A 14411-nucleotide genomic window follows, 5' to 3' on the forward strand; every position below is an offset into this window, starting at 1 on the left:
TAATTTCTAGTTTTTTCTAGTTTTCCAGTGTGAATTTCATGGTTCTAGTTTCCTGCTTAGTTTCTAGTATTCCTTAATTTGAGTCATGAAAAGCACAATCAAGCTGCCTCTTTAAGTTAAATCTTTTGTTTCATGAGTCATGCATTTGGGTCCTTCATCCTACCTGCCACATGACACAAACAAGCCACTCCATACAGAATCTCAGTGAGAGGTCCAATATTAGAATCACTTAATTACTCAGGTTATCTGTTTATAGTAATTGTCTTGGTTATTGGTAACTTATCCTTGATCACAATCTTTTTAGCATTAAGCATGACTAAAATGAGTTCTCTTATTCAAAATCATGCATGGTGAAGGGCCGGACTCACATTTCACATCTTCCATCTATCTTCCTGGAGCCGCTCTCACACACTGACACTGATCCCCTAACATCAAAGCGGAATCATGCCAAAGCATACAAAATCCAGATGTGACAGACATCTGATATTTATATTATTAGAATTAAAGGTGATTTTAATTCTTATTAGCAAAAGCACATGTGAATAAACTTCATTTTAACCCTGTATTATTTTACTCATGAAAGTTCTTTAATTTCACTTTTGGATAAAGTGTAAGTTAAAAGTGATCTCAATCTCTTTGGCACAAGTCAAAATTAAATAGAAAAACAGAATTCATACGTAAGCAAATCTGATATAAAGTTCAAGTACAAATATGTTCCCTGTTTTAGGATCACACACTAATGTTAACAGATCAATAAAACTTATTAAATAGTTTGTGTAATCAACAGGGAAAAAATAAAGGAATAAAACTGTGTCTAAGACTAAGACTGATGCTTGTCTGATATAGTCTTTGAATTTATCTGATAACATGTGCAATATGTGAAAGAGACCTTGATGTCTGAGGGATCTTTTAGGAATCGTCACGCTATTTTTCTGAAAAATGATTGGTCAGTAGTCAGCGACTTCTTACCTGTTAATCTCTCGTCTGGCAGATTAGGATTCAGACAAATATTCCACTTTCACTTGACTCCACTTTCATTGGCCTTTAATGAAGTTTTAACATTTCAATGTGTAGAATCCTTTAAATTTAAACGACTTTATTTAAAATCCAAGCTAGACACAGAACAAAAATTTTTATTTATCAAACTCGGTTAATGTGCATTAACTATTCTCTGCATATTTATGCCAAGTTCAAAAAGTCACGTGTGAAATGTGGCAGGATTTTTTTCACCTTCATCAGCCTCAGTTTTATCAGACTGCTGACACTTCTCTGGGTCCCACTCTGCACGTCAGTTAAACCAGTCTGACCAGCAGTTCCACTTTGGTTCCATCGGCATTTGATTACAGCAGAAACATGCAAACATGCAAAAACAAATGGTGACCTAATTTAATAATTTCTCATTTCATGAGCTTTTGTTTAATATGAACATCCATAACTTGAATAGGAGATATATGACAGAAAATAAGGCAAATCAGAATATTAAACTGCTTCAGTGAAGACGTCACAGTTCAACTTGTGAACTTTTATAACTGAAACCTCCTGAGATTACACCTGAACACATTATTTCAGGTTAACAGTGGTGATGCTCAATTCAATGCAGTCAGCGCACTGAAATAGGGCTGGGTATCGTCACTGATTTCTATAATCGATTCGATTCAATTCAATTCAATTTGGACTCTGACAGTCAGAAATATTATAATTCTGATCATTTATCAGTACATATCCATATGTTATATCTATGTATAAAAAACTAATCTGACACTTGTGAGACTTCATCAGAGGTGTAAATGTCACAGCAGATGCCTTTGTGTCAAAGTAACTGAGGATAAAAACACAGAAACACATGATGGAGATTTTCCTGGCCTGGCTTTTTATAGCAGATAAAATATTCTGCAGTAGAACAAAAATGGAAGAAAACCATGAATCAACATATAAACACAACCTGCTGAATTTACACAGAGAAAAGTTACAGAGGTTTTATTAGATACATGCAAGTGTTTTGCAATTTGGCATAATTTTAAAAAGTTTAAATTTCCTCAGTACTGAACAGCCAAAGTAAGGATTTCTTGTCAGAGGTAATTTAAGGAGAAAACAAAAAAACGGAAAAAAAGACAGCGGCTGACAGCGCTGTACACAACGATAGACTGGTGCATAACAAGCAAGCAAATAATGCAGAAAACAGAGATTTTTGATGGGAAACTGTTCTTGAAGTACACTGAGAGAGAGGCAGCTGTGCAGGAAGTGTGATTTTTATCCGATATCTCACTTTATCTGAATTTCACAGATTGCGTTGAGATTGCATGGACATCAGCTGGATGTTTGCATCATTCTGTACTTCTTTGCATCCTCTGAAGCAATGAAGTGTGCTTCAGTCCTCAGAGCACTTTTGACCAACATGTGTATATTTAATAGAGGAAAAACTTAGTTCTTTAGGTCCCCCTGCTGGATATCTTTAGGATTTATTGTTTCCAAACTTTAACCCTGTGAAATCTAAATGGTCATAGTGAGGACAAAAACCCCAACCCTAGGTTTTTGCGAAAAAGTGAAATGGACCTTTTTGGAAGAAATGTGAACAGTTTTAATGCATGTGAGAATGTTTGTAATTATTATATTATATTATATTTGTAATTCCTGGTTTATATCTCTTGGACATATATCTTTTATATACTTATAAATGCACCATGGGGGGCTTGGGGTGAAACAGCATTTCGGTACGCTGTATACTGTGGATACTGTTGTATTGACAATAAAGCTCTTGAATCCTAAATCTTGAATCTTGAATGTTTGTTTTATTTTCTCTGTCTGGGTTGATGTTGAGTCATGTCTGTACAATAACTCTACTTCATTGAAACTTTAATGTCACTAAGTAAAACAGTCCTGGGACAAGTTCAGCATTGAAAACTAAACATTAAGTACACCCATCTTTGTGCTTCCGAGCTGACTGGGAGCTGTAATTGGTTCAGCGTGTCCCGAGGTAGGATTTGATGGTCTGGGACAGTCTAGGAGAAAGACTCTCAGACCTCGAGTGTCAGAAAGAGACTGCAGGAAGGAGTGAGCTTTTAAAACAGAACACATTGAGCCCGGTTGTTCAATCAGCAGATTACTTTTCAACAAGCTCCCAGAGCACAAAACTATGGAGGAGGAGTCTTCAGTGCTGCCTTTATTACCTCTTTTAGCAGAGGATATACTGGAACCATTTATTAAATTTCTGAAAGGACAGAAGAAAAAGCCGCCCCATAATTCACAGCAACGGATCATCCAACGCTTCACTAAAACAATCAGCAAAACTGACAAAGTGAAGCTTTTGTGTGATGTAATACCATAAGCTGCTAAAATGTTTAGCAGTTTCAAAAACATCAATAAGAGTTGAACACAAAACTGAACTGTGAACCTCGCACTGCTGGAAGAACATCTGGTCACCAGTTTATTTGACCACTGGACAGATTTACAAAGCAGGGGAAATTATTATGATGCCAGTCGCAGGGTGAGCTACAGGATTAGCATTTATATACAAAGACCCAGACAGTTCATTAATAACCAGCTTTCTGCAAAGAGAGGCTCAAAAACCATCAGAACAAGTGAAGGAGCGTGAGGGAGAGAGTGATGTAGGCCTGCCAACCCAAATAATAACCTCAGGTTTTACACTCATGTTTCTCTCTGAAAACAATAAAGCAGTGAGCAATATAGTTCTGATTTAAGAATATGACATCCAAATCGTGTGTCCTGTGTATCATTGGTAACTTTCACAAGATCACCTTAACCATGCAGAAATCTAAAAAATTAGTGGATTATTGGGCGAATTGTGTTACTTACTTACATTACTTACCTACATTGCTGCCTTAATAAAAAGAGATTTCTCTAGTATCAAAATAATCCAGCATCATAATATAAAGCAAAATGTTAATAAATGAAATTAAATACTGCAAATGTTAATTAATTTTGTCTAAAGAAAAAAAATCAAAATACTTTAAATTTGATTGAATGTTACTAAAACAGAGGTCAGAGAAAACCCACATTTTCTTATTTCTTTAGAGCTTGTGGAGCAAAATGAACATACAAGGACAAGACTCAGCTATTTAAGTGTTTGATCTTTGCAGGCATCGACCTTAATGTTCTCATAACTGGGATTGTAGTAAATAATTGAAAAGGTTGTGCCAAAGTTTCTAAACATACCACACTGCCACCTACGGGGACTTTTATAAAGACCTGTGATGGTCTTATTTTTGAAAAGTAGGGAGGGTCCTGCTGTGAGATCATGTGATCTCTTCCTGTCAGTACAAAAACTGCACACTCACTCCCCTCTGATCTCTCTGCCTCCTCAGCAACAGAGAGCTTCCTGAAACCAACACAACAGGTAAGAAACCAAGATTCAAACTCAGACTAAATGATTTCACAAAAAAATAAATCTAACAGTGTGGAAAGCAGGAGAAAAGTTATCATCAAAAAAATACATTTGAATGATTTACAGGAAACTTAAAACAGGAAAGCAAAACATTTGTGTGATTTATAGTTATATTTATAGATCTATAGCTGTATTCATGTGTGAGCATGGTTCATTTTTGTACAATAAACTGTAGAAACCTTTAACGAATGCAGAAAGAACAAACAGGTCTCAGTGTGACAGAATCTCTCTGTAATTCTGAGACTGAGTCAGATGATGGGAGAGCGTCACAGAGGAGAACAAACACAAGTTCTGTATTTAAGTGTCCTCCTCAATATCAAATAAACAGCATTTTTTTTCTAGAGACCAACGTCTGTTTAAGCATCGCTGTGTGAAGACTCCTTCAGCCACTTCATCATCATGGCAACAGAGTGAGTGACTACAACACTTCACTAGCTGATCCCTGGTAGTTAGGAGCACACTCGTCTGCTGTTGTTCGTCTTTAATTGTGGTCAAACAGCTTGTAGAAGCATTACTGCCACCTTTACGTATCAGTAGAACATTACATCCTCCAAGGTAGTAAAACAATGAGAAATACAGACAAAGAACAGATAAAAACAGTCACAAGAACAATTCATAGAAAAATAGAAACTCAAAACATAAAGACCAGGCTGCACAATCAGCACCTGACCACGTGCACATCTCAGCTGCCACCACAGCTTTTAGTTTCCTGGACCAGTCTGCATGAGTCACTATGTTAAAAGACAGATATTAAACAAAATTCAAATGTGTGGCACAGGAAAAGGCGGACATTTCACCATCTCCTGTTTTGAAATGTATTCAGCCAACAAAAACACACAAACTCTTGTGTAATTTATGCATGAAGACCTAGAAAAACAGTGCTGAGGTTGCTATTGTGAAACATTCAACATCAGCTCAGCTGCTCATTAGAGAGAGTCTGAGCAGCATTTCTGTGTTTATGCAGCTCAAAAACCTGAACCGAATCGGCCTGTACTTGGACAAAGATGTGTGTCCACTAAATACAGTGAGTGTTCAGGAAAATGGTCAACACCCTGGAGGAAAGATTATCATTAGCCTGCACTGTAAGCAACATCACCAGGCAAACTGTTCCAGATGACCTGAGGGATGACTCTGAGGCTGATGTTGGAGACCGTGCAGTTTTTGTGATTGTCATCCAAGAGTAAAGGTTCAGTTTACAAAAGAATAATGAATGAATCCATCTGCAGCCTTCCTGGTGGGTAGTAGACACTCTGTACCAAGGAAAACAGTGTTGCCTTTACAGACTGCATACACATTAAGGTTGCATTATTCTGAAGCTGTCCTCTCAGTCGGAGGTTTTTGTACTTCAGAAAGCTATTCTGTTCACCCCCTCATATGATAAGGGTGTTCTAATATTTTGCCCACAGCATGACCTTTTTTTACCTTTACATGGCTGCAGATAATGTTCTAGACAGATGTCAGAATTTGAGATCCCCACCAGAATTCATTCATCATGTTACAGAGCATCGGTGTTGTTTTAATGCACACAGAAGCTTTAGTATGCACAGGTTCACCCAGCTAACAGTGAGAAACCAAATCCTTCCTGTTATGGTTCAGCGTGGGTGAAACTCAGAGCTGACTTTGCCAGGTGACTTTTGCTTTTTTTTAATTACATCTGAAGAGATGTCACAATTTTCAAAATATTTCATGGCAAAGGGGACCATGAATCAAAAACATAAAAAAGTTTATAAATAAAAGTGCATGTGAAAAACCAGGCAGACTGTTTCCAGCCTTTGTAAGCACTCACCAAATCATAAACCTCATCTCTGCATCTCTGCATCTCTGCATATTAGCTATTGTAAAATATCTCCAAATAATTAACATTAACATTCATTCTACCAGCTGAGCTCTGTGCAGAACCCAATGCTGTAATTTTTTTTTTTATCTCAGAGGTTGTTTTTTTTTATTGTTTCATTTTATATTACTTTATCAAACACTTTGTTTGTAATGATTTGCCTTGTAGTGTCTGATTAGCTTTAGTTTGTTTGTTTTTTTGTTTTTTATTTTTTTTGCAAATGCTGTGCTTCTGTTGACTTTGTTGATCTATGATCCTCAGCTTGCAATGGAGCACTTTGCAGGTGAAGCACATGCAATGAGAATCAACACCTGTAAGTCTGTGGTCACAGTTCTTAGCCAGAACTGGGCAAAGTGCCTGCTCTGAGTCAGGGATAAGTTGCTGCCCTAAGGGGGGCACTTTAAGTATTTTTACTGAATTTAAGGATCTTGTTCTTGAGTGAGGGAATAACAGAGCAGGAGGTTAACAGATGCAGTGAAGGGAAACCCTGAAGCTGTCAATTTTACAGGTCAAGCTATTTGGATCAACTATTGCCACAAGCTCTGGGAAGTGGCTAAAAGGTTAAGATCAAGAATACAGGTGCCTGGGTTCTCCCTTAGAGATAGAGTGATGCACACGGTCATTCAGGAGGGACTCACAGTATGACCTGACTCTGTTCTAAGGATATGTTGTTGTTAATTGATTTATGTTGATTCTCTGTATTATTGTGAAGCAATTGGTGGGCCTTTGGGTTTTTAAATATGCTATATAAATAAAAGTTTACTGTATTGTATTGTGATATGGGTTCCTCCTGGGCAAGTTCCACCAGAAGAAAAGGGTGAACTCTGGGGGACACTAAGGACACGGAGGAGAGATTACATTTCTCGGCTGGCCTGGGAACACCTTAGTGTTCTCCAGTTAAGCCGGGGAAGGCGCCTGGGGACAAGGTAGTCTGGGCTTCTCTGGTTAGGCTACTGTTCCCATGACGCAGCTTTAGATAAGAGGTAGAAAATGCATTAATGGAAACTGTGTTTTATCATTTATTATATCACTTCTTTACTCCAAACATGCAGTGAGATCTACACAAAAAGATTAGTTTTATTAAACATATAAGTTTGTATAAATTAAATAAATTTAATGAAAATGAAAAATTATGTACAGACACAAACGATGCAGACATATAAAGTCATACTGAATAAATTGTTTGATTATTCAGCAGGATGAAGAAAAACTCATCGAACAGTGTCCAGATCAGTTCAGGACCTCCTGCCGTCTACAAACTGAAACCACAGAAAAAGAACTTTGGAAGATTCACAAGAGTAACTGTAGGTGAAAAAAATCCAGACAAGATAAATAAAACCATCTTACTTGTGGGTGAAACTGGAGCAGGAAAATCTGCTCTGATCAACGCTCTGGTCAACTACACCATGGGAGTGAAGTGGGAGGAAAAAGTCTGGTTTCAGATCGTAGAGAAGAGCAGTCAGACAGAAAGTCAGACATCAGATGTGATCGTGTACGAGATCTTTGGTTTTGAAGATAAAACTCTGCCCTACTCTCTGACCATCATTAATACTCCTGGATATGGAAAAAAGAAAGGGATTAAACACGATGAAATTGTCAGGCAAAAATTATTGGACTTGTTCCGATCAGAGGATGGAATTCATGAAGTTCATGCAGTGGGTCTGGTGGTGAAGGCGGGGGAGAATCGTCTCACTGACCGACTCACGTACATCTTCAACTCAGTGCTGTCTTTATTTGGAAAAGATGTGGGTAGAAACATTGTAGTTCTCATCACACACTCAGGGATTGGAACACCTACAACTACACTTAAAGCTTTTGATGATGCAAACATTAAATGTGTCAGAAATAAGGAAAATGTGCCTGTTCACTTCCTGTTTAATAACCAACAGAACATCCTGAGAAAAAATGAAAATGAGTTTTTTCTATTGCACGCATGGAAAGTAACAAATACAGAATTCCGTCGATTAAAAGAGTTTCTGGAGAAGACTTCACCTCAACAGCTGCAGACATTTATGTTGAATGAACGAATCAGACTAACAGCCTGCATCCAAAACCTGCATGAAAGAATTGAACTGACTGAACTGAAACAGTCAGAAATCCAACAGTTTCAACAAGCTCTGATGAATAAAAACCAGGAGAATAAGAAGTTCACTGTTGAAATTGATGAGGTCTACAAAGAGAAAAGACCTATAAATGGTGGGAGACGGTCGTTTTTTTATGAAGGAGCTGTCTGCTGTACGGTCTGTGAGGAGAACTGTCACTATCCTGGATGCACAATTGCCTCCAACCCTGAAACCTGTGAGGTTATGGAAGAGGGCCACTGTACTTCATGTACTGGTAGGTGTCCTGCATCAAATCATGTGAAAGACAAGTGGAGGTATGTGGCCAGTAGAAAGAGAGTTCAGGGGACCAAAGAAGAAATAAAAATGAAGTTTAAGAACAAAGGGAAACTTTTAAAACGTCTAAATGAGGTCATGAAAGTTCTAACCAGAGAGAAGTCAGACTACCTGGATGAGTCCTACCAACTTGTTGTCACACTGCAGCGGAACGTTAATTCAGTGTCAGCTTATGTACATGTGGACTTCCTGATTGAGAAGATGAAGGAGAGAGGAGACACAGAGAAGGTCCAGAAACTGGAGGAGATGAGAAGCAGAGTGGATGAAAGAACCAGAGCAGCATTAAGGTACATTCAATTAAAAGCACTTCAATAAGGAGAAATGATCTGAGAGATTTATTGAAGTACAGAGTTAAAGTAATAAATTAGAGTTGAATTTGATGGTGTAGGAAAGGAAGAGTGAAAGACCAGACAAGCAGCCTGAAGAGCAGGAATGTATGCAGCTGAGTGACTAAAAATCTTCTTTAATAAACTGCATATAAATGCATAAACTTATTAGGAAATTAACACAAGTAATGATGTTAGTTAACAGTAGTATACTGACCAGACAACTGTTTAAATTATGCCTTCAATGTTGACATTCAAATGTTACACAACATGTTTAACAGTTGTGTAGCACGGGGATACAGTGGTGTGTGCGAGCTTTAATCTCTTAGTCCTAAATCACCAATAAAATCACTCCTCCTTACTCATGTTAAAAGTCTGAAGTCTGAGGATCCACCTGCTTTCTTAAACACCATTTAAATTTGGCTCACAAAGTTTTATAAAAGTACTTTTGTACAGGCCAAAAGTGCTGAGCATCACAGAGAGCCTACAAAATGTTGAAGCTGCTCCTTCTCTGGAGCTGTGCCACTGTTTATTTTTAAGCTAACTTCAGTCACACAGACTTAGAGACTGGTTTCCCTAAATGAAATCAGTCACAAAGAGAGTTCTTACCCAGAATCCTTCTTGTGATTGGTTTGGTTACTAGCATATTACTGTGGTCATCCACAGGTTGTCTGGAAGATCCAGACTTTTCTATAATCACTCACCAACTGAACAGCAAGACAACTTGCAAAAGTGTCATTCAACCCAGAAATGAAAAATGTTCACCTTCAAAGTAAAAGCTATGTCATTCTGCTGCAAAAAACACATTTCAAAAGCAGCAACTTTTACTGTGACGGCGACATTCTCCATTTCCGTTTTTTGTAGCACTCAGCTATTATTAGTTGGGAAGTGTTTGGAGACCAGTTGGTGCTTTTTGTGCTAACTGTGGATGACTGTGGCAGTCTGCTCATGGCCAAAGCAATCACAAGAAGATTTTTTGTGCTTCTGACATGTAAATAATCAGTTTAAGCATGTAATGAGTCTATTTTTTCTTCTATGCAGGATCAGTAACAGACTATCAGAGGATGAAAATGTTGATCTGATCTCTTCAGGATTCCCTGCTGTCTATCAGCTGAGACCAAAGAAAGAGACATTTGGAACTTTGACAAGAATGACTGTTGGTGAAAAAAATGTGAAGAAAACAAATAAAACCATCTTACTTGTGGGTGAATCAGGAACAGGAAAATCCACTTTGATCAATGCTCTGGTCAATTACACCATTGGAGTGAAGTGGGAGGATGAAGTCTGGTTTCAGATCTTAGAGGATGTAAGTACAAGTCAGGCAGAAAGTCAGACTTCAGATGTGATCGTGTACGAGATCTTTGGTTTTGAAGATAAAACTCTGCCCTACTCTCTGACCATCATCGATACTCCTGGATATGGAGACACCAGGGGGATTGGATGTGATGAGATTGTCATTCAAAGATTATTTGACTTGTTCCGATCAGACGATGGAGTTCGTGAAGTTCATGCAGTGGGTCTGGTGATGAAGGCGAGCGTTAATCGACTGAGTAACCGACTGTCATACATCTTTGATTCAGTGATGTCTCTGTTTGGAAAAGACATGGAGAAAAGCATTGTAGCTCTGATCACACACTCAGATGGAAGACGTCCTAAAAATGCTTTTCAAGCTCTTGAAGCAGCAAAAATAAACTGTGCCAAAAATGAGAAGAACCAGCCTGTTCACTTCCTGTTTAATAGCTGCCAGCATGAAGACCGAACAGAGGAAGAAGAATACCTGAAAATTGCTGGTCAAATATCAGAGAAAGGAATGAGAGATTTCACAGATTTTCTGGAAAAAACTTCACCTCAAAAACTTGACAAAACTGTGGATGTTCTGAATGAACGAATCAGACTGACAGCCTGCATCCAAAACCTGCAAGACAGAATCAAACTCACCGAACTAAAGCAGACAGAAATCAGACAGATTCAAGAAGCTCTGAAAAAACATAAAGAAGGGATGAAAAAACATCAGAATTTCACTGTTGAACTTGATGAAGTCTACAAAGATAAAAAACATATAAATGGTGGAATGTATTTTGTTTTTTATAGAGGAGCCGTCTGCTGTACAATCTGTGAAGAGAACTGTCACTATCCTGGATGCACAATGGCCTGGTATGCTAAACACTGTGAGGTCATGAAAGATGGCTGCTGCACTGTTTGCACTGGGAAGTGTCTTGCATTAGATCATGTGAAAGAAAACTGGATCTATGTGACAAAGACAAGAAAAATTCAGAGGGCTATAGAAGATGTGAAACAGAAGTATGAAAAGCACAAGGCAGAAAGTCAAAACACACTGAGCTTGTTGCAAAATCTTGAACGTGAAATGAACCAACTGACAGCAGAGAAGTCACAGTTACTGGATGAGTCCTACCAACATCTTGTCAGACTGGAGCAGATCGCTCTGAAAGCTGATTCAGCGTCCACTATTCTCCACTTGGACTTCCTGATTGAGAAGATGGAGGAAGAAGGAAACACAGAGAAGGTCCAGAAACTGGAGGAGATGAGAAGCAGAGTGGATGAAGGAACCAGAGTAGCTCTGCAGTACACTTACAGTATGGTCAAAAAAGTGCCAAAAACAAAGATTCACTAAAGTAAAAAAATGTTTTTAAAAATCAAATTTTTAAACATCATCTTTAAACATCAAACATTCCCTTTTTTAGATGAATTTTTGTTTGATAAATGTGGAAATTTGCACCACAAACCACACCAGTGTTTTGTCAGATCAAGCAAGGCTTGTCAACTTAATAAATAAATATACATTTTTCTCCTTTCACCCCAAACAGCAAAGTTCTTCACCCATTTGCATCCATCCTTTACATTACTGCCATCTTGTGTCAGCAGCAGGCTATCGATGCTGAAAGCTGCGCTTGTTTCATGCTCATAGGAAAGTGTAGTCTCTGTTCGATGGCCGTGTCAACATCCAGAAGCTGGGGAGCATGTCTTGTCTAATAAAACAGGCAAGTTGAGCAGGTGCAGACTCAGCAGTGCTGTCGGATTAATATCTGTGAAAATGTCTAATATGACACCATGTGAGTGATGTGTGGATGATGTTGCTTTGAAAAAAAAACTCTGTTTAATTTTTCCGTTTAAAACATTTAATTTTCATTCATATTTTAATCTCCCCATAGCTATTGACAGTTAACCGTGTCACATAATTCTCAAGCTTTTTAATTCAGCAGATTTTTTTTCTTATGTTATTAATGCATTTTTATATTCTTAAAAATAACTAGCTTAGCTTTATGAAAAAATCATTGTATGCAATATTTTAAAATTGTGTTCAACTAATAATACACAATTAATTCATGTAGAGTAACAGTAAAAATATCATTGTATGATGAGAGAGACTCGGGACTCAGTGGAGAAATCCAGTCCAGTCCTGAAATCTGATCTTCTTTTATCTGATTGATAGTTTGGATTCTTCATGTGTTCATGCTCTCAATGACTGCTTGAAATATTTCTGATGACTCAGGCCGAGTGGAAACATTTGGATCTCTTCACGTTGGACTTGATTTGTTCAAATTCTCTATATTCTGTTCTTCCACATGAAATCATCTCCTGCTTGATGCACTTTTCTGTCAATCCTGAATAAAATCTCAGCTTCATTCAGTCAGTCTGCTCAGTGTCCTCACTGGATCATCAGCTGTTTCTCTCAAAAATATTTAAACAATAGCACAGTAACACACCTTTTGTAATTTGGCATCTTTATAGCAACACATTGTTCAAGTTAAACAACACTTTTTAATTTAAGAGGATGAACAATGATTTTGCATTTACTGTTTATGGTCCTTAATGTTTGTCTGCATTCATCTGGACCATGAAATTATGACCAATTAGTTTAGAAGTTAATTTTTCTAGCAATAGTGTCCTGGATACTACACTTATTCTGTTTCTGTTTCACAATACTATGGTCATTTGTGGAGGAATGGATTTCTGGGTTTATTATATTTTCCCTTCTACTGACTGAGAAAGATGCTGTTTGTTCAAACTTTTCTTTGATATTCTCTTTGTTTTCATCCTTTTCAGAAATTGTTTGCCCCCTATACAGGATGTGTGGTTCAGGTCTCTGTTAAAAACATCCTAATCTCTCATCCGATGAGTATTACGCAGTACGTAATGCAGAATTCAAATGGAGCTGATGTGAGTGAAGGGATTCGCTTAGCTTTAAGGTCTTCAAGGTCATCCAGATGTCTTCTCTACCCCCTCTGATAAGGAAACCAACATACTGAGTAGCCGGAGGAGATCCGGTTTTCATCAGCCACACGTGTTAACAGCAGCATCCCTCTCGATCCTCGATCCTCGATCCAATCTTCTGAACTGCTCATCTCGTAGGGCGTAGGAGACTGACCCAGAACATCTCTGCACATTTCCATTCATGTCCTGCCAAGTACCCACTCATCTCCATCTATAACTAGTCATCTAATCACATTATTTACATATTATTGGCTGATATCTACCCACACCTCATCATCCTTGCTCTGATCTATCTGATAGTTCATGGAAAATGACCTTACATTTGAATGTTCAGTTCATTAGCAGAAACATTTGTTTCAAAATTATTCTTTTTAAACTCCAACACTTTTTTTCTTTAAAATTCTGTTTCTCGAACACACACAACACAATTTCTTTTTACCAGATTACATATTTTTGAAGTCAGGCATTCAGAGATCAGTGTGTCCTGTGTCAATTTTTATTGACTGCACTCACACTCACATATAAACACACGTCTCAAGACTTTTTCAGTGTAGTGAAAGGCCTGTTCTCATTTTCACAGCTGTTGTAGTTTCCTGATGTTACTTTGCCCAACATTGTCTTGGCTAAAGCTGCCTCATGAGGTGATTGCCTGGCACAGTCATCTGTTCTGCTGCTGGATAGGACTGAGGGTGCACAGCCAGCAGGTACTGTTCCCCAGTGATGGTTTTCTTTCATAATCATGCTTATTCTAAATCACTTTGTGTTAGATTTATGGACCGTGCACTTCTGTTAATCTTGTACAGATTTTTGTTTTCATGGTAGCATTCAGGCCTGCAGAGGCTGTGCTATGGTTATTACATTTAAATAAACAGTTTCTTGTTGTTTTCAGGCTGACATTATTTTTAATAAAGTTAGATTCATTTGTTATATTCATTCATTTGAATCTTCTCCTGGACACCACACAGACAACCTTCGCTTTACTACAGTAATATTTACTTTACATTTCTTGGGGCTGTAATTGCTCTGACAGCATTGACCCACATTTGTGGGTTTTGTTGAAAAGGCATAATAATGGTGTGGGAGCATGTGGGGTTGTAGGAGGGAGGAACCATCTCATGAAAGTTAATGTGTGATGAGGTCCTGTCCTGCTTCACATACAGTGAATTTAGCAGCCGCTGTGAGACGTCCTGCAAAAGCCTGAATGCAAACAGTAATAAGCG

At 38.0% G+C, this 14411-nt stretch overlaps 1 protein-coding gene across 3 annotated transcripts; it reads left to right on the forward strand.

Moving 5' to 3' along the window:
- Positions 1 to 4277: 4277 nt before the first annotated feature.
- Positions 4278 to 12602, forward strand: LOC100699521 (uncharacterized). Of its 3 annotated transcripts, none has more exons than XM_019361426.2 (4): positions 4278 to 4354; positions 4745 to 4812; positions 7432 to 8919; positions 10000 to 12602. In XM_019361426.2, exons 2-4 carry the CDS (start codon positions 4802 to 4804, stop codon positions 11588 to 11590), a joined length of 3090 nt encoding a protein of 1029 aa, XP_019216971.1. In that variant the 5' UTR covers positions 4278 to 4354; positions 4745 to 4801; the 3' UTR covers positions 11591 to 12602. The 3 variants fall into 3 exon arrangements, with proteins under 3 accessions (XP_019216971.1, XP_019216972.1, XP_005470649.1); XM_019361427.2 differs by having other exon boundaries at positions 7435 to 8919; XM_005470592.4 differs by lacking the exon at positions 4745 to 4812 and having other exon boundaries at positions 4315 to 4354.
- Positions 12603 to 14411: the final 1809 nt, after the last annotated feature.

The sequence above is a fragment of the Oreochromis niloticus genome, linkage group LG7, assembly GCF_001858045.2.
Source record: "Oreochromis niloticus isolate F11D_XX linkage group LG7, O_niloticus_UMD_NMBU, whole genome shotgun sequence".
Taxonomy (NCBI): Eukaryota; Metazoa; Chordata; class Actinopteri; order Cichliformes; family Cichlidae; genus Oreochromis; species Oreochromis niloticus.

Bases quoted from the DNA above. Each gene is read 5' to 3' on its own strand.
- LOC100699521 (XM_019361426.2), top strand. The intron at 8,920-9,999 runs GTACATTCAATT...TCTTCTATGCAG, and splicing joins AGAACCAGAGCAGCATTAAG to GATCAGTAACAGACTATCAG.